Source organism: Podarcis tiliguerta (genome assembly GCF_965153285.1).
Source record: "Podarcis tiliguerta genome assembly, chromosome: 14".
Taxonomy (NCBI): Eukaryota; Metazoa; Chordata; class Lepidosauria; order Squamata; family Lacertidae; genus Podarcis; species Podarcis tiliguerta.
Genome location: NC_139547.1, coordinates 40,547,697 through 40,566,648, shown reverse-complemented (window position 1 = coordinate 40,566,648; position 18,952 = coordinate 40,547,697). Strand labels below are relative to the sequence as shown.

At 43.2% G+C, this 18,952-nt stretch overlaps 1 protein-coding gene across 3 annotated transcripts; it reads right to left on the bottom strand.

Annotated features, from left to right (window-relative positions):
- Positions 1–1,409: 1,409 nt before the first annotated feature.
- On the bottom strand, positions 1,410–17,764 carry LOC310664397 (acyl-coenzyme A synthetase ACSM3, mitochondrial-like). Of its 3 annotated transcripts, none has more exons than XM_083413552.1 (14): positions 17,656–17,764; positions 15,948–16,157; positions 12,256–12,466; positions 11,947–12,157; positions 10,193–10,336; positions 8,588–8,744; positions 8,397–8,476; positions 7,747–7,930; positions 7,205–7,285; positions 6,935–7,036; positions 5,215–5,342; positions 3,012–3,111; positions 2,553–2,672; positions 1,410–1,565 (listed from the first exon to the last, which is right to left on the bottom strand). In XM_083413552.1, the coding sequence occupies exons 2-14, from the start codon at positions 16,131–16,133 to the stop codon at positions 1,479–1,481; spliced, it is 1,791 nt and encodes a 596-aa protein (XP_083269678.1). In that variant the 5' UTR covers positions 16,134–16,157; positions 17,656–17,764; the 3' UTR covers positions 1,410–1,478. The 3 variants fall into 3 exon arrangements, with proteins under 3 accessions (XP_083269678.1, XP_083269679.1, XP_083269680.1); XM_083413553.1 differs by having other exon boundaries at positions 7,807–7,930; XM_083413554.1 differs by lacking the exons at positions 12,256–12,466; positions 17,656–17,764 and having other exon boundaries at positions 15,948–16,099.
- Positions 17,765–18,952: the final 1,188 nt, after the last annotated feature.

Sequence of the window (18,952 nt, the reverse complement as noted above, 5' to 3'; positions counted from 1 at the left end):
ATTAATGTGAGCTGCCCTTATGAGATGGAAGAAAGTTGACCCCATCTCCCTCGCCAGCATCAATTAAAAGCTTAGTCATTGTAGAAACACAGCATTATCCCCCAAAGTGCTGGGGTATTATAGATCCACCTGTGGGGCGGCACTTGGCACCGTTCCTTCTGGGAACTGCTGTTTGTTTGCCAGGTAATCACTCCATTGAGGTCTTTGCTAAAAGGTAATTGGCAGCTTGGCCATCAGACCGGTTTGCCGTTCTCCCAGACTGTGTCTGAGCAGATGTGTTTGTGAGCTCGGCTTTGTGGCAATGAAAGAGAACCAGGGTCTTCTTGAAGGTATGGGTAGCAAAGTATTTAGAGAGGGGACAACTCCTTTGCCGTGTGTTTCACTAAATGCTTATGATATAAACAACCAAATGAGCACACTAAGGTTGCACACGTCCTTTTGCTTCAGGTGATGTATGGTTCAAAACAACATTAAGCACAGCTTGGCAATGAACAGAGCTCTTTTTTATTTTGTTTTTGCAATTGTAACCTGGAACAGATTAAGAAATAGATGATTTGGTTCCACTGCCCATTATTAAAGTATATTCAGTAAGGAATCACAGCGCAGAAGTTGGGCACACGAAGAGGCAGATTTAGGGGGGCATGACTGGTTCGCCCGCATTGGGTGCTGAGTCGAGAGGGTGCTGAAACATTGATGCACAATGGAAGGCATGGGGAGTGCCAAATTTTGGCATTGCACAGAGCGCAGCTGAAATTTTAAAGCCCCAAGTTTGCCACTGGCACATGTTGTGCATGCAGGAGGTGCAAACAAATGGAATTTCTACTTAAAGGAGGAGATAGGAAAGATTAGGTGTAGGGGGAATTTGCGTGGTCATGTATGGGGTAAGGTGATTTCACAAACGAACTGGTTCCAATCTGTTATGGGCCTAATATACACCTTTGAATTTGTCGCAATAACCAATGGGCAGCCGGAGCAGATTTCTGAGCAGAGGTGTCATATGCAGATGGAGTTTTACTCCTGTCAGCAGCCATGCTGCAGAATTCTTGGCTAGCTGCAGTTTCTGGGTCAGGTGCCAGGGAAGCCCCACACAGAGTGCATTACAGTAATCCAACCTTGAAGTGATTTGGAATCGCTGACGTCAGGCTTCGTGCGTAGTCAGAAACCCTTTAATGTTACCATATGCTGATAGGTGATTGGTGATATCTAATTTTCCCTGATGGCAAACAGTTTACACCTTCTATCTATCATCTATCTATCTATCTATCTATCTATCTATCTATCTATCATCTATCTATCTATCTATCATCTATCTATCTATCATCTATCTATCTATATCTATCTATCTATCTATCTATCTATCTATCTATCTATCTATCTATCTATCATCTATCTATCTATCTATCATCTATCTATCATCTATCTCTGAGACTATTAAGACAAATAAAAACCAGTCCTTTCATGCTGATTTCAGAGTCCTGTTAGGCTTTCTCCCACTCCTTCTTCCTCAGCTGTTTCCTTTGGATTTTTCCAGAAATTGTCTTGGGCAGGTCTTGAACAAACTCTATCTGTTTTGAAAGATCAAGGAGAGAGAGGGGAAAAAAATGAGCACATTTTATTGGTCATTGTAGTCATTCCTTTCCCAGGGGAAAGGATGATAGAAGTGTTTAAATGACTTAGACTCAGGGTGATCCATTGAAGCTGAATGTTCGAAGATTCAGGACAGATAATAAGAGGTACTTCTTCATACAGTACACACATAAGCTGTGGAATTTGCTCCCAGAAGATTACTATTACTATTATTTCTAACCATAGCAAGGTCAATAGACAGGGTGCACCTGGAAGCAAAAGCAAGGTTAAGACACATGCTAAGCAGCATTTTACCAGGAGCTGAGTGCCCACGCAAGGCAGGGCCTGACCTAATTGTGAGCATTAAGTTGCCTGTACCTCAGTGTACTTGGATCGACCTGAATGAGGAGGATGAGACAGAGATTTTACCCGGACGTCTCGTTGTCAGAGTCCTCCTCGTACACAGTTTCTTATCTGCAAGATTTAACGCAGAAACCTGCACTCTGGCCTTCAGTACATTACAGTTGAACTCTTGAACCTGGTGGTTATTGAATAGTAATTTGCAAGATTGTATATATCTCTTCAAGACTGATTTGAGACTGTATATTTATATATATTCTTTGAGCTTGCATTATTTGGAGTTATAGTATGTGCTGTGTTGAGCTATTTAGCGTGCAATACACTCTCATTCTGTATACAGAGTTGTACTTGAAGACATGTTAAACAACAGCAGTATGAGGGAATGGAGGGACGCTGTTCTTTGAATGACTGCACTGAGTGTCCAAGGCTTTTATTCCTAGACAGCAGTGAAGACTTCCTGACTCTGGTCTGTTGTTCAGGCTGCTCCTCCCCACCTGATCATGACTGGGCCGTTCAAATGTTGGAGTTGGCAGGCTATACCGCCGCCCAAGGCTACTAGCTGGGGTTGCCTGTTGTTAAATCCAGCCTCAAGACTGATGCCTAGGAACAGCGAACCCTCTTCTTACCTTTCTGGGGTACTTGTAGGGAGCTGTTGTCTTCTTGACGTGGTCCTGCAGCTCACAAATTAATTGGTCTTTCTCTCGTGACTCGTAGGCAGGCGACAGGATGATAAAGGCTTTTACAACCTACCACCCCAAAAAAATAAAAGAAAGGCCACAATCAACGCTTTCACAACCCACAAGATTTTGCATAAAAATGGAAATTAATAATAATAATAATAATAATAATAATAATAATAATTAAACCTTTATTGTCACTACACTACACCACCTGCATGCAGTGAATGGATATATGTGAATGGATATGTATTCATGCAAATTTGGGAATAACAGGCATAGTTTGAGTAGAAAGACAGTGCATCTCCTCATAAGGAGGGGAATGGGAAATTGTCACCAAATGACATGTCTGCCTGCTCAGTCTGCTGTCCAGGTGCTGACGATGGATGGTGGTCCATTTCATGTTACCTCTCCCCTGATGGGATCTGGACTGCTGACAACAGCCGATTCTGCCACTGCTGGGTGTTCCATTAAGGCATGTTCCACTTCATAGGGCCCGATACGATACCTAACAAGGAGGGGCCATAGCTCAACATGAGGACACATGCTTTGCACACTGAGAGTCGCAAGTTAAATTCTTTTCTGGATGCTTCACCCCCCCAAAAAGATACTGCAGAATTGGAGAAAGGCAACAAAAACAATGAAGATGATGGAGCAACTCCTCTAGTAGGAAAGGTTATAACATTTGGGATACAGTATCTTGGTTTGGAGAAAAGTCCTTTTCGGGAGGCTGCTAAAGATGCTCCTCTTTCCACAAGCATTCTTCTTTTTTAAAAAAAAATCAATGCAAAATTACAACAAAAATTACAAACACTGAATCCAAAATAAAACAGTACAAACAAGGGGAAAAAACAAAACACAAGAGAAAAAAGAACACACACAACAACAAAAACACACATCTACAAATAAAACCATATCATCATTCTAATCTAATCATTACATACATATACACATATTGACTTCCTTCCTTTGTTCTAAAACCTCGAAATTTTTACTCTTTCTAAGTTGTTGTGTCTAATGTAGATTACCTCTAGATTACTTTTTACACCTTTTTCTCTTTCTTTAACCCTGCAAAGCTTCACTCATTACATACCAATGTGCTTACTCCTTTCCACATGCCTTCTAAAGTCTGTCTCTGCTCTGAATTTGAATTGATTTGAAGTATGTTGTTTGGAATTGGTTTTTGTCAAGTGGCTGCCAGCAACTCCCATAGCTGGTTGCCCAGAAATGCACAAAGACAAAGAGAAGTTTCTTACCATCCGTTGTTTATTCAATATTTACAGAGAGAGGCTTTGGAACACAGCCTCTTGGATAATGGCTTTGTCCCAGTGAATCTCCACCCCCCTTCTCTCCCACCTCCTCTATGGGTGCCTGTCTTTGAGCTCTTTGCTCTCCTACTTTTAAGGCTCGCCGGGTTCTGGGAGATCAAGGGTCTGGAATGCTTTCTAGTGACAACATGTCAGCCAGCTGCTCCTGCTCTGCCTGCTCCTCCTCTCCCATTATTTCCCAACTTCTCCCCTCATCTACCTCTGAGCTGTGACCTCCCTCAAACCCCTGTTGTAATTCTGAACTGTCTTCTTCTCTGGAAGGGTCAGGCTGGGGAAGGGTCAGGCTCTCCACCATTCCACCTCAGCCCAGTCCCTGACAGTTTTTATATTTATAACCTTTCAAAACATTGTTTTTCTGGGGCAGTTGACAGGTATGCCACTATTCACATGTGGTGTGAAACCAGTTTGATCTCTGCCAACAATTTTTTAACATGGTATTTTACTGTTTCATGTTTGAGGGTCGCCCAGAGACTGGTGTGCATGGGGTGACCTGTATGCATGATGTAAATTGGGAGTGGGGAGCCTCAGGCCCAGGAGCCAGACACAGCCCTGCAGGCCTCTCCATTTGGCCCCCAGGACTCTCCCCAGGCCACACTCCTTGCCAGCCCTGGTTTGCATCCTCCTTGAGTGCTTTTGCCTTGCTAGAACGTGACTTTGAACACCAATAATGCCTCTTGCAGGGACGCGGATGGCGCTGTGGGTTAAACCACAGAGCCTAGGGCTTGCCGATCAGAAGGTCGGCAGTTGGAATCCCCGCGACGGGGTGAGCTCCCGTTGCTCAGTCCCAGCTCCTGCCCACCTAGGAGTTCGAAAGCACATCAAAGTGCAAGTAGATAAATAGGTACCGCTCCAGCGGGAAGGTAAACAGCGTTTCTGTGCGCTGCTCTGGTTCGCCAGAAGCGGCTTAGTCATGCTGGCCACATGACCCGGAAGCTGTTTGCGGACAAACGCCGGCTCCCTCAGCCAATAAAGCCAGATGAGCGCCGCAATCCCAGAGTTGTCCGCGACTGGACCTAATGGTCAGGGGTACCTTTACCTTTAATGCCTCTTGCTTTCCTGGATGGAAGCTAAAAAAGGGTGTTTGAAAATATGTGCCGAAACTAACCTGCTTTAGGTAAAATGTACATTTGTTGCTCCACCTCCTTTTGCCTCTGGACCTACCCACCTCTGGCAGGTGGCCTCTGGAAGGTCATCAGGAAGAAATGTGGCCCTCAGATTGAAAAATTTTCCCCACCTCTGCTGTAAATAAATAGTCCTTCCAAGTGCCCATAAAATAGGCTTACCCAGCAGATAAGATGACATCATCAGCTCTTGCCACAAACCGGATGTAGCCATCTTCATCCATGATCCCTCGGTCCCCAGTGATGTAGAAGTCTCCACGTTCTGTCGAGGCTGTTTTCTCAGGGTCATCCTAAGAACAATGCAGCAGAGATCACTAAAGCCAAAGAGGGAAACAGTCATCTCTCGATTCTGGCAACTTCAAGGGGTGTCCTGCCCTTGTGAAGGGCCTGTCGCAGATCTAGAAACACAGACAGAATGTTCTCCTACCACAACAAATTCAGTGTGTGTGTGTGTGTGTGTGTGTGTGTGTGTGTGTGTACATACATCCAGTAGTGATGTATGGAAGTGAGAGGTGGACCATAAAGAAGGCTGATCGCCGAAGAATTGACGCTTTTGAATTATGGTGCTGGAGGAAACTCTTGAGAGTCCCATGGACTGCAAGAAGATCAAATGCATCCATTCTTAAGGAAATCAGCCCTGAGTGCTCACTGGAAGGACAGATCCTGAAGCTGAGGCTCCAGTACTTTGGCCACCTCATGAGAAGAGAAGACTCACTGGAAAAGACCCTGATGTTGGGAAAGATGGAGGGCACAAGGAGAAGGGGACGACAGAGGACGAGATGGTTAGACAGTGTTCTCGAAGCTACAAACATGAATCTGACCAAACTGCGGGTGGCAGTGGAAGACAGGAGTGCCTGGTGTGCTCTGGTCCATGGGGTCACGAAGAGTCGGACACGACTGAACGACTAAACAACAACAACAACAAGTGTGTGTGTTTTGGTGGGTGAGGAGTTGGCTCTCACATTTGGTTTTCCAGAGATTTCAAAGATGTACGCAAAAAAGCAGGAGCCTTAAGCTGGGGCTTAATGATGTCTCAGTCTCTCCCGTCTCCACAACATTCATACATTTGTCAATATCATTCTCAAAGAGTCCTGCTGGATCAGATCAAAGCTCTTTCCAATTCAGTACACACTCCCATTGCTGCTCCCATCAACTGATGGTCATATTGTGGCTTTGCAAGTCAATTTGAGTCATTTTATTGTGGAAAGCAACAAATAATAATTACATCCTCCATGACTTTGGTGAATACCCCTTTCAAACTTTTACTTACTTTTAAGAATCCATAAATTACACTTTCATCCAAAAACATCTTTCCAGGAAGGTAGCATCCATAAGCATTGAAAGACCTTCCTCTTTCAACAGTCCTTTAAATGGATATATTTCTTACCTCAATTGACATCTGTACTGGAACTATTTTTTTTAAATGGTTCTAGAGGTGAAATTGATTGCTTTTACATTTTTGAATGGTTTTGATATAGGGAATTGTTTTTAAGTTGTTTGCTTTTTGGTCACAAGTGTTTTATAATTGTGTTTTGTTTTGTTTTGTTTTTGCCACCTGCTCTGGGACCTTAAATGAATGAACAAAAATGGACCAAAATATTAAAAAAAAAACTCAGTGCATTAAGCAAGAATGCAGAAAAATGAAGCCAGTAGGTCTTGGTGAAGTTTTTGTGCTCCTAGTGTCTGCTGAGGAAACACCTGTGATCATATATTCCTTGAATAATGCCCAACCATTTGAAAGGGTCCTGCCGTACCAGCACTGCCAGCTTGGCCCTGCGACCGTGGGTGCCTGGGGCCATGGGTGCCATGCAGCATGCATGGCCTTGGCACTGAAATTTGTGGGTGCCCAGGGCCTCAGGGAGTTGGCACCTATGCTCCTTACCAAGTAGCCAGAGAAGAGGCCCAAGGGCCTTTGGGGTTTGATTTTAACAGCAATGTCTCCTTCTTCCCCAGGAGGCAGGCGATTGCAATGTTCATCTATTATCTAGAAAGAAAGATAAATAAGGGTGGGTTATGCAAGCTTTTCCATTTTGTCATTTTAGCTGAGTGTTAAGTTTTACTAGAATATGGTATCGTGATATTAAATCATACAACATGGGCTGTTACAACCAGGATGACCATTACGGCTCCCCTGTGTTATAAACATGCCTACCTGGACATCAAAGGGATGAGATGATGGTCCAATAAACCCCGGCTTGACTTTCATATCCTTCGGGGTTGAACAAAGTATGGTCTGAGGAAAAAATGGTAGATGTGCAATCAGCTCTCTCTCTCTCTCTCTCTCTCTCTCTCTCTCTCTCTCTCTCTCTCTGTGTGTGTGTGTGTGTGTAACTATGGATTTTAGTGAATCAGATAAATTTTAGTTGACTTTAACCATCTGCCTCTTTACCAATTTGGGGAAGGATCATACAAGCTGGACCTGCAAAAAAAATTGCACCGTGAAGTCTTCTTGCAAAGGATTCCAAAAAACAACAGCCACATTCTTTTACAGGGTATTCCATTCCATTCCCTCACCCCACCCAATCAGATATTCTTGGCATCACATTGAGCCTGGGCTTCTGGGTGTCAATTTCCCCCCGTTTCTACCTGTGCAGACAAATCATGAATGTGCTGCATAAGAATTATGTATGATCAATATGGACTGAGGGACATATCAAAGTTGGGGAGTTTGGGGGGGGGGGAAAGCATGCATACAGATTTGATAGGCTTCTGTTGCTCATTGGCATCTATGTTTGTGTCTGAATGCAAACATACAGTCTCTGTCTGCCCATAGCCTTCACGGATTACTATTCCTGTATGAGTTTTCCACTGCTCAATCACTTCAACGTTGGTTGGCTCCCCACCACTCAGGCATCGTCTCAGACTCTTGAACTGGTATCTGAACAAGGATATGAAGAAGCATTTAGTCTTCCTAAAAAGAGACAACCATTTTAATTCTACCAGATCCGACTTTTATCCAGAACACACGGAAAAGCAAAGAATGAGTGGCGCCAATTTGGCCTCAGCTGAATCCACACTCTGAGAATTTTATAGATATAGAGGTAAAATTGAAAAGGGGAAGGACAATGAAAGAGTCAGCCAGCAGAGGCTGGTCTATTTAGGCAAATTGTGCAGTGCCCCATCAAAGTCTACCCTCAGTCATCTCCCACAGAGTTCTTACTTAGAACCAGTAGGGGAGTTTTTTCTCTTTGGCGCCACCTACTGTTGGCCTCCCTGTCTTTTGCCCAACCAGTTCCGACAGGCACCAGCCATCACTGGACTCAAGCCAGGCAGAGTGACTTTGAAGTGAGGTAAACAAACAGGAATCAAGTGGAGTTCTAGAAACCACAGCCAGGTAGTTGTACCTGCTAACGTCGTGCTGCAGAAGCATACGGAAAATAGTTGGGGTGCCACAGAATATCGTCACTGGATACTTGGAGAGAGTCTAGGGGGGGAAAGCACACACACTCCAAATGCATCATGTGATTCAGGAGGTCTCTCACATCTTATATTTTACATGCTTCCTGCCTTTCGAATAGGGCAATATTAGCCTTACATTGAGAACGGTTGTTGGCTCGAACTGGAGCATGCCATGCTGAAAGACACATGCCCCTAGCATCCATGTAGGGTACACATTGCTGAAGGCAAATTTGATCCAGCCTGTGTCGGAGAACCCCCACATCAAATCTGAAGCTTTCAGGTCCATCCAGTCCCTGTTAATAAGGAGGCAAACAAGTGTAATATAAGATGGGGAACACTTGGTTTGTCAGCTGTACATGTGAAGAAAAGAAGAAGACCTAATGCTATTCTAGGCTGCATCAACAGAAGTATAGTGTTCAGATCAAGGGAAGGAATAGTGCTGTTCTATTCTGCCTTGGTCAGACTACACCTGGAATACTGTGTCCAATTCTGGGCACCACAATTTAAGGATGTTGACAAGCTGGAACATGTACAGAGGAGGACAACCAAGATGATCATGGGTCTGGAAACCAAGCCCTATGAGGAACGGTTGTGGGAGTTGGGTATGTTTAACCTGAAAAAGAGGAGACTGAGAGGCGATGTGCTAGCCATCTTCAAATATCTAAAGGGTTGTCACATGGAAGAAGGAGCAAGCTTGTTTTCTCCTTCTCTAGAGGGTAAGACCCAAACCAATGGCTACAAGTCACAGGAAATGAGATTCTGACTAAACATCAGAAAGAACTTTGTGGCGGTAAGAGCTGTTCAAGAGACTCCCTCAGGAAGTTGTGGACTCTCCATCACTGGAGGTTTTTAAGCAGAGGTTGGATGGCCATCTGCCATGGATGCTTAATTGACATTCCTGCATTGCAGGAAATTGGACTAGATGACTCTTGGGGTGCTTGCCAACTCTACAATTCTATGATTCTATGATTGGTGCCCTAGAATTACATTTAATTAAACAGCCAATATCTGAGGGCCACACGAGATGTAACACAAAGTCATATGTGGTCAGATCTTTTTGTTTTAAGACCTAAAGAACAGCAACTGCTGGGATGTGGGGTTTGGGGGGGGGATGACTTTAAGCTGATCAAGGTTGGGCAATATCTCAGATTTAAACAACCTCCCTGAAACTGTGATTAGCTGTGTTGGCATTGTTTGGTGAGATGTTCGCTAACCTCAATTGCTTTAAAAAAGGATTAGACATCTTCACAGAGGATAAGGCTTGTCTAAAGACTGCTGTGTCCTATCTCTATGTTGTAGGTAGCACACCTCTGAATACCAGTTGCTAGGAAGTACAAGTAGGGAAAGCACTATTGCACTCAGATCCTGCTTGGAGGCTTCTTATGGGCTTCGGACTGGACACACGGGCCTGTTCTAGCAGGTTCCTTTTAATGTTCTGAACATGTTCCAGTTCCACAATATCCTTTTTGAGGTGAGGTGGCCAGAAATGTACATAGCACCCCAAGTGTGGTCACACCATAGATTTGCATAATAACACCAGCAAGCCAGCCCAGCTGTGTCCAGCTGCCCTCCTTTGGGTGTCTGTGGATTGACACTTTATTGTGGTTTAAGCTTTTTGGGGAGGCCATAGTTACTGCCCATGATGACTTCTGCCACAATGAAATTGTCACTCTTCAACCCTCATATAGGACTCTCTGTTGTGTTTCCCGCACCTGAAGATTTAGAAAGGGATAGGAGATACCTTCCGGTACTTGCTAGTCCAATCCCCAAACTGCTGCAGGAATGTTCCACCATTTTGGGATAACCCGTGGTTCCACTGGTGAAGTAGATGATCATTGGATCTTCACTCCTTGTTTTAACAGGCTGGTGATCATCACCTGCAGCTCTTTAAAGTAGAGAAGCAGGTATGTAAAAGTGGACTAGGTGTGGTCAAAATGGTTTATGATCTTGCAAGCTCAAATTGTGAAATTCTTTTAGGATTTGGATGTGTCTGTTACCAAATGGTTCAGTTACAGAAGCATTCCACTTTGTGCATGGATAGAGCTGTTTTGGCTACGTGAAGATCAACACTCATCTCTGAACAGTAGAAATAGAGGGAACATCTCCCACAACATCTGGTAGCATCCAATAAGTAGTTCTGTTATGTAATGCTTTCCTTTGTCCTGAACTTGTTGTTGGTCAATTTTATTTTTATTCATTTATGAGAGGCATTTTTATACCAATTGAGTAGCATGGGGATTTGGCTTCTGGTGTGCATAGACTACAAATGAGAAAATGAATATGTGGGACCTGCAGCAAAATGTTGCAGTACAGAGCCCTCGTCCACAAGACTCCATTATGATCTACATCAGCTTCTCATTCTTCCAGTCTTAAGTTCTGCATCAGTTTGCCATTTATTTTTTTTAAGCCCTCATGAAAATTCTCCCAAGGTTTTAGTGGACATTTTCTGTCAAAATACATATTTTTTTGCACACACCTTTGCCTGTTTGGCCCATTTTTGCAAGTGATGTTTCTTCACACAATGGTTTGTGGCTGTAATTTTCACCAATGTGTGCATATTTATGCACACGCTGTATGCATTTCTGTACACAGTATTTGGTGGGACAATTGCACCACAATTTTCAGAGAAGTTGAAAACGGCTGCCTTTGAGTTCACATATTGTTTCAGAAATTGTGAATTAGGTCGTTTCACACTAAAATCTGAAGCAAACCAGATTCCTCCCCCATCCCTTTGCATGATCTTGTTCTTCTCCAGCAGAAAAAAATGTATCAGGCCAGCCCTGCTGAATGGGTGACAAGGTTTTGCAAGCACTGGTTATTTTCTTCATTGTTTTCCAGGCCAAATCCCTCATACCCTCCATTTATTGCAGGGCAACAATATCTATCACCCCTGAACATTGACCATGGTGCCTGGGGCACAACATCTGGAAGCAATATCACCATGGCCACCTCCCTGGTATAATAATAATAATAATAATAATAATAATAATAATAATAATAATGTATACCCCTCCCATCTGACTGGGTTGCCCCAGTCACCCTGGGTGGCTTCATACCTTGGTTTCCAAACAGCTTAGTTTCCGAACGTTTTGGCTCCTGAATGCCGCAAACCCGGAAGTGACTGTTTCGGTTTGTGAACTATTTTTGGAAGCCAAACGTCTGATGGGGCTTCTGTGGCTTCCGATTGGCTGCAGGAGCTTCCTGCAGCCAATCAGAAGCCGCACTTTGGTTTCCAAACATTTTAGAAGTTGAACGGACTTCTGGAATGGATTCTGTTTGACTTCCAAGGTACGACTGTATATTAAAACACAATAGAACATTAAACATGTAAAAAAGCCACTCTTCCATACAGGGCTGCCTTCAGATGTCTTCTAAAAGCTGTAGAGTTACTTATCTCCTTTATCTCCTGTCTAGAGGATGAAGATTGCGGGTTTTTCTGTATCTCACTCTTTGACTTATCCCTGACTTGCTTAACAAGGCAGCAGAGATTCTCACTTCAGCAGGTCATGGAAGTTCAGCCATCCTTCTCTGCTGGTGCCTTTGGAGACCAACATCCGAGTTTTCAGGAACTTGCAATCAGATGCAACAGAGTCGATCAATGGAGCCAAGGCGTCGTTTGTAACTATACATTTGGCCCGAGACTTTTGGAGCCGGTACAAGATGTCTTTAGCAGTCAAGAGTGTCGTGGCTGGGATGAAGGTGACACCTAGGGGCAAAACAAAGTGTGATTAAAAGAGAGGAGAGGAAGACACAGCAAAAATGGATCTTTCTGTCGGTTCCTAGCACAGAGAGGACCTGACTCACCTGCTCTGATGCAGCCCACACTGATCAGCCACCACTCAGGCACCCTGGGGAGGATGATGACGATTCGGTCTCCCTTCTGCAGATTGCAGGCTTTGGAGAGGACGTTAGCTGATTTCTTGGATAAGAATGCCAGCTCCTCAAAGCTCCACCGCACCTCCTCGCCTTTTCCACTTACCCACCAAAGAGCGGGATTGGAAGGTCTCTTTCCATCCTATCAGGTACAAAAGATGGAAATGTATATGGGGGATAGTTATTCGTTTTACAACACAGGAAGCTGCCTGATACCAATTCAGACCATAGATCTATATAGTTCAGTATCTTCTACATTGACTGGTAGCAGCCCTCCAGGGTTTCCAATGGACGTCTTTCCCAGCTTTATGTGGAGATGCTGCCAGGGGCCATGCTGAGAAGGGCTGCACTGAGAAGGAATGGTGGGAGTTTTCACCTCCTCCTGCTCCTGAATCTTCTCAGAAGCTCTGGAGCCAAGTGGGGATTCCCAGGTAAGATCCTCCCTCTATTGTGTGGGCAGGTAATCCCTCCCCTACCTGGCCTGGTCTCCTTGGCAACGCTTCCCCCAGGTGGGATTGGACAAATGACTGGGGTAGGTGGAGACCTCCAGGTATCCCACCTGAGGGAAGGCAAAACCAAGCCTATGGTGATGGAGCCGCTCCAGATCCAGGGGCTGCCCGCGTCCATGCAAAGGGCGCCCCCCGTTTTATGCAGGGAGCGGTCATTCCCCTCCTCCTGCTCCTGAATCTTCTCAGGAGCAGGAGGACAGTATAGATTTGGAACAGTGGTTTGCAGAGGGGCATAGTTCAGTAGGCAGAAGCTGGGAAATACTGGATGGGGAACAGCTAGGAGAAGAAACACTGGAAGAGAGAGGGTTAACAGATTCTCAGTCTCTGGACAGCATTCCTCAGCTCAGTCCAAGGTCAAGAAGGGCTCAGAAAGTGTCAGAACAGAAAGCACAGAGGGTACTGTGAGCTTTAAAAGCCCGTTTGCAGATAGTAAACTCAGTCCTTTACAGCAGAATGCAGCAGAAGCAACTGTGGTTGGAATAGTAACATGAAAGGTTTTATTTATAAAGCAAATAACAAAACAAGACGACTCTCACATCCATCTTCTTCAGCAGAGGAGCAGAGAGAGAGGAGACATTTAAATAGTTCCCATTCTCATAAATCAATTAAGTAATTAAAGGCAACCTGCAACATTCTGCCATGTGAGAATGAGACGTTGCAATACTAGCAGGTACAAGCTCAGATTACAAGATGTAGGAATGACGAAGATTAATAGGGGTGGAAAGGGGTGTGATCCTTAATTGGGAGCACCGCCGTTTCTAGGGGCTGATTTCTTTGTTCTCTCACTGTTTTTATTAAAGTTTCTAACTGGTAAGAAGACTCCTTTTCCTTTGTCCTGCTTATCTATTACCATGGGGGGGGGGGAGCCAATTCCCTGAATCTGGGGAATGAACCTGGGACCTTCTGCATGCAGAGTAGAAACCCTTACCCAAAAATCTATCTACTGTTTGTCCAACAAGAAGCCTCTAAGCTGTTTACAGAAAAGAAAACAAGCCATTCACAAGTAAATACTGATCAAACAGACAAAATATGTCAGCATAACATTTACCAAACTATAGATAACATAAAACAATGAACATGAAATGGACTTTTATTCTGATGTCGCAATCTGATGTTGCATTCCAATTCATTCCAACTTATTTTGGAGAAAGTCTTGTTGAGTACAGTGGCAGGGATCTAATTCTGAACCACGTGGATAGGCTTGGCAAGATTCCATATTTCCCCATCAGTTTGCAGTTTTTTATTTTTAAACCCTCATGAAAATTCATCAGTATTTTAGCGCAAATGTATCCTGATATAAACATTTTCGAAAGCAATTTCCCCTCATATAATGCATATTTGCATTCCATTTTCACCAAAATATAATCTAATAGCTCTAAACTAGTATATGCATGTCTGTACAAATTATTTGGCTGGAGGGCCACATTCCAAAATTTGGAAAACTGCAGATTTTGAAGGATGGCTGCATTTGGTTTGAATCTTCTTTCAGGAAATGCAAATTACGTAAGTCTACCTTTAAATTCAAACTGAATCAACTTCCTGCTCCCACCCCTATTTTCAGCTTCCTTGATAGTGGTATGAATGCCGTATTAAATCAATGTATCGCCCAGGTGTATTCTTTATGCTAGAATTAAGTTAATAGCACTATCAACTGTGTCCTAAGAAATACTGCAGTTCAAAGAAGGGTAACCCTAATTAAGAAACTAACATGATGGAGAGATTTGATCAGTTGCTCAAGTCCATTCTAAGGTTAATAATACTAATAATACTAATAATTTATTTATACCCCGCCCATCTGGCTGAGTTTCCCCAGCAACTCTGGGCGGCTCCCAGTCGAGTGTTAAAAACAATACAGCATTAAATATTAAAAACCTCCCTAAACAGGGCTGCCTTCAGATGTCTTTTTAAGATAAGATAGCTGCTTATTTCCTTGACATCTGATGGGAGGGTGTTCCACAGGGCGGGCGCCACTACCGAGAAGACCATCTGTCTGATTCCCTGTAACCTCACTTCTCGTAATGAGGGAACTGCCAGAAGGCCCTCGGCACTGGATCTCAGTGTCATAGCTGTCAAACTTCCCTTTTTTTGCGGGAAATTCCCTTATTCCAGCACCGTTTCCCGCTGCTTCCCGCTGCTATCCTGGATTGTTAGATATCCCGTAGACTGCCCCTGGGACAGGTGAGGCTGCTGATCCCTTATTTTCGAGGCTGCTGATCCCTTATTTTCAAATCTGAAAGTTGACAGCTATGCTCAGTGTCCAGGCTGAACAAAGGGAGTGGAGACGCTCCTTCAGGTATACTGGACCGAGGCCGTTTAGGGCTTTAAAGGTCAGCACCAACACTTTGAATTGTGCTCGGAAACGTACTGAGAGCCAATGCAGATCTCTCAGGACCGGTGTTATGTGGTCCCTGCGGCCACTCCCAGTCACCAGTCTAGTTACCGCATTCTGGATTAATTGCAGTTTCTGGGTCACCTTCAAAGGTAGCCCCACGTAGAGTGCATTGCAGTAGTAATGCATTTCTGTCTATGGGATGACATAATATTATTAGATTGTTTCATTTGTTACCTATAGAGTAATGTTATATGTGCCAGCAGTAAGAAAGCTACTGGTATTTTTTTTTATTAAAAAAACAGTGTTGACTGCCAAAGGGACATTTTAATTTAAAAGATTCAGGGAATTTTACAAATGTAAGTTTAGATGATTTGAGGATCAGAAAATTGATCCTCACTTCCACCTGGATTAATTGTTTTTGTTGCAATGACTGTTGACTGTAAACAGCAAAGAAAGGCTGGCTGATAATATTAGTCAAGCATTTTGTTTAGAATAATAGGGCTCATTTGTTCTTGCAACCACCGATAAAAACTTTGCCACTGCTAACATTCTAGCATTTGTCCGGTCTTCCAGTAGGAACCTGACATAGTGAGCCTCTGATTTTCCCGGGAAAGGTACCAGCAAGGGTAATATCAGTTCAGCCCTGGCCTGCTCATATTTTGCACAATGCAACAAAATTGTGTATTGATTTGTAATGATTTGTTGGGTCTCTGGACCGTAATAAAGATTGATTGATTGATTGATAATATTAGGAAGAAATCATGACAGACAGAGTTTCATACCTTCTCCTTTTGGCTCCATTTATCCAGCACATCGCTTGCGAAATTGAAATGTTCGGGCACATTCTTGTAGAGAGCTTCATAATTGGAGAACTCCAAATCTGGAGATCCACTGCAAGGTTGACTTTTAATTCTATAGGGCAATTTGGAGGCACTCAGAGATTTTAAAAGTCTGGAAAGATGCTTCATTGCAGTTGCCGTGAATGATCTTGCCTTGATGGAAAACCAAAAGGATAAAAAAGAACATTCCAAATTCTGATCAAGAACAGAAAACAAAATGGACACTGTTGTCGTAGTATATGGAAAAGAAAGACAGATGCAACGATGCAACTGGGACGATGCAATGGAAATGCAACTTCACTCCAGATCCAGGATCTTTCTTCAGGGCGGAAATTAAGAGCTCAGAGTATTAGTTCCTTCAGTCTCATGCTGAAAATAGGAGGCTAACTGTGTGTAATGTAAAACCTGCAATGGACCCCATTGATAAAGTGTGCAAGTTGTAGACCGGAATGTACCAAAGTTAGCTGTTCACGAGCATCAACTACACTTTACGTTTGTGGGTGGCAGAGGGTAGATAATGTCAACTGCTTACTGAATATAGGTGATTTGTTCTATAATGTTGCATCAAGCAATTGTTACACCACACTTCCCAGTGCATTTTCCTGCTCTGTTTCCTTATAGCAAAAAGTCCAGTGGGCAGGGTCTGGTCTCCTGAGCAAGATAACCAAAACAGGTTTAAATGCACAACCTGAGTTTGCTCTGATCCATTAAAAAAATGGTTGTGTTTCATAGAATCATAGAATCATAGAGTTGGAAGAGACCACAAAAGCCATTGAGTCCAACCCTCTGCCAAGCAGGAAACACCATCAGAGCACTCCTGACATATGGTTGTCAAGCCTCTGCTTAAAGACCTCCAAAGAAGGAGACTCCACCACACTCCTTGGCCGCAAATTCCACTGTCGAACAGCTCTTACTGTCAGGAAGTTCTTCCTAATGTTTAGGTGAAATCTTCTTTCTTGTAGTTTGGATCCATTGCTCCGTGTCTGCTTCTCTGGAGCAGCAGAGAACAACCTTTCTCCCTCCTCTATATGACATCCTTTTATATATTTGAACATGGCTATCATATCACCCCTTAACCTCCAATTCTCCATATCACCCCTTAACCTCCTCTTCTCCTCTTCTCCAGGCTAAACATGCCCAGCTCCCTTAGCCGTTCCTCATAAGGCATCGTTTCCAGACCTTTGACCATTTTGGTTGCCCTCCTCTGCACACATTCCAGTTTGTCAGTGTCCTTCTTGAACTGTGGTGCCCAGAACTGGACACAGTACTCCAGGTGAGGTCTGACCAGAGCAGAATACAGTGGCACTATTACTTCCCTTGATCTAGATGCTATACTCCTATTGATGCAGCCCATCAATAGGATGCAGCCCATCAATAGTGTTTAAAGTTGTTCTTTAAAAAAAAATACCTGGAAGAAAATATTACTCATAGCTCATTTCAGTTGGACTGCTTTTATGACTACCTTTAGTTGGGCACTGGGACCTATATATTTATGTCAGATTAGATTGTTTCATTGTTAGATGCATACCTATAGGTCTGAAATTCAGAAACCCCATTTACTGCCATCTGAGTTTGCTAAAGAAAACTTCTTAAGTTTTTTTCAGACTGGAACAAGAAATAGTATAAAATATATATACCTGTACATACTTACCACATCCTACACTCTGGGAAGAAGTGCAAAAGGAAAATCACCAGAGTTTAAGAGAGTCAGATTTAGCTGAAAACGTTTAAGCTTTAAGAACATAAACATTAACTTTTACTCCATTCAGTGACATTGGGCAACCTTTTTCTACAATTGTTCTGCAATCTGGTGTTAATGTTCTACTAGATTGTCACTTATATCCCAAAGCGCTCCCTTAGTCCATTAGTTTATGTGAAAACATTTGTGTTAAAATAAATTAATGGATGAGAGAGACTGGTCAGCAAGAGGATAGGTTAGGCTTTATTTTGCTTTAACAAAATATCTGTCTAAGATGAATGCTGACCTCACACCCAGTTGCTGGAGGGGGTGCAATGGAATGGTTACCTTTGTCTACCTTTGGACCTGTGTTGGGCGTCTTGGGTGAAGTTTTCCAACAAATCTCCACTATTGTTCGTCAGATCCTTCCTCTTGACCTTGGTTTGGTTTGCGCTCTATCTTCCTGAATAACATGAATGATTTAACCACCAAAGACTTGATTTTATTTCTTCCTTTGACTACTAAGATGGAAATAGCTCACCACTGGAAACATAATTTTATGTTCTCTCTGGAGGGAGAGTGAAGTCTAGAATTTGGTATTACAATAAAAGCTTGACCCAGTGAAAGAGGCTTCTCAGAGGACTGACGGAATTGAAAAATCTGAAAATATGTGGTTCTTGACTTACCTCATACAACCTGGATGTACTAAATATCCTCTGAGATACCGCTTGCCTTTCTTGTCTAACCATTCACCTCAGTCCTAAACATTTTGTACCTCTTCTTGTTGTGTAGGCCCATTATTTTATTTAGTTTCAGTCACTTAAATTATTCTGTATACCACATGCATATACATGCCTGTATTGTGTATACATGTGTGTATAACCCACTCTGAGTGTGATGATTTTTATTTTATTTTACAGTGGTACCTTGGTTTAAGAACAGTCCTGTTTACGAGCGATTCGGTTTACGAACTCCACAAAACTGGAAATTGTGTCCCGGTTTGAGAACTTTACCTTGGTCTAAGAATGGAATTTGAACAGTGGAAGGGCACTGGCGGCGGGAGGCCACATTAGGGAAAGCGCGCCACAGTTTAAGAACGGTTTTGGTTTAAGCACGGACTTCTGGAACGGATTAAGTTTGTAAACTGAGGTACCACTGTATTATTTATTGTTGATTTATTTGTTCCTTTTTTATTGTTCCTTCTTACACTGAAGGAAATAATTTTAAAAACCCAATGTTTTCAAAAAGAGAGAGAGAGGAAGTAGTGGAG

What these genes read in the sequence shown, in the direction of transcription:
- LOC310664397 (XM_083413552.1), bottom strand. Translation starts at nt 16,133, where the DNA reads ATGAAGCATCTTTCCAGACTTTTAAAATCTCTGAGTGCCTCCAAATTG. An exon ending in AACTTCCATGACCTGCTGAA is followed by an intron (nt 10,337 to 11,946) that starts GTGAGAATCTCT and finishes TCTACTTTAAAG; the next exon opens with AGCTGCAGGTGATGATCACC. An exon ending in CAGATCCCATCAGGGGAGAG is followed by an intron (nt 2,673 to 3,011) that starts GTAACATGAAAT and finishes TTGGGGTGGTAG; the next exon opens with GTTGTAAAAGCCTTTATCAT.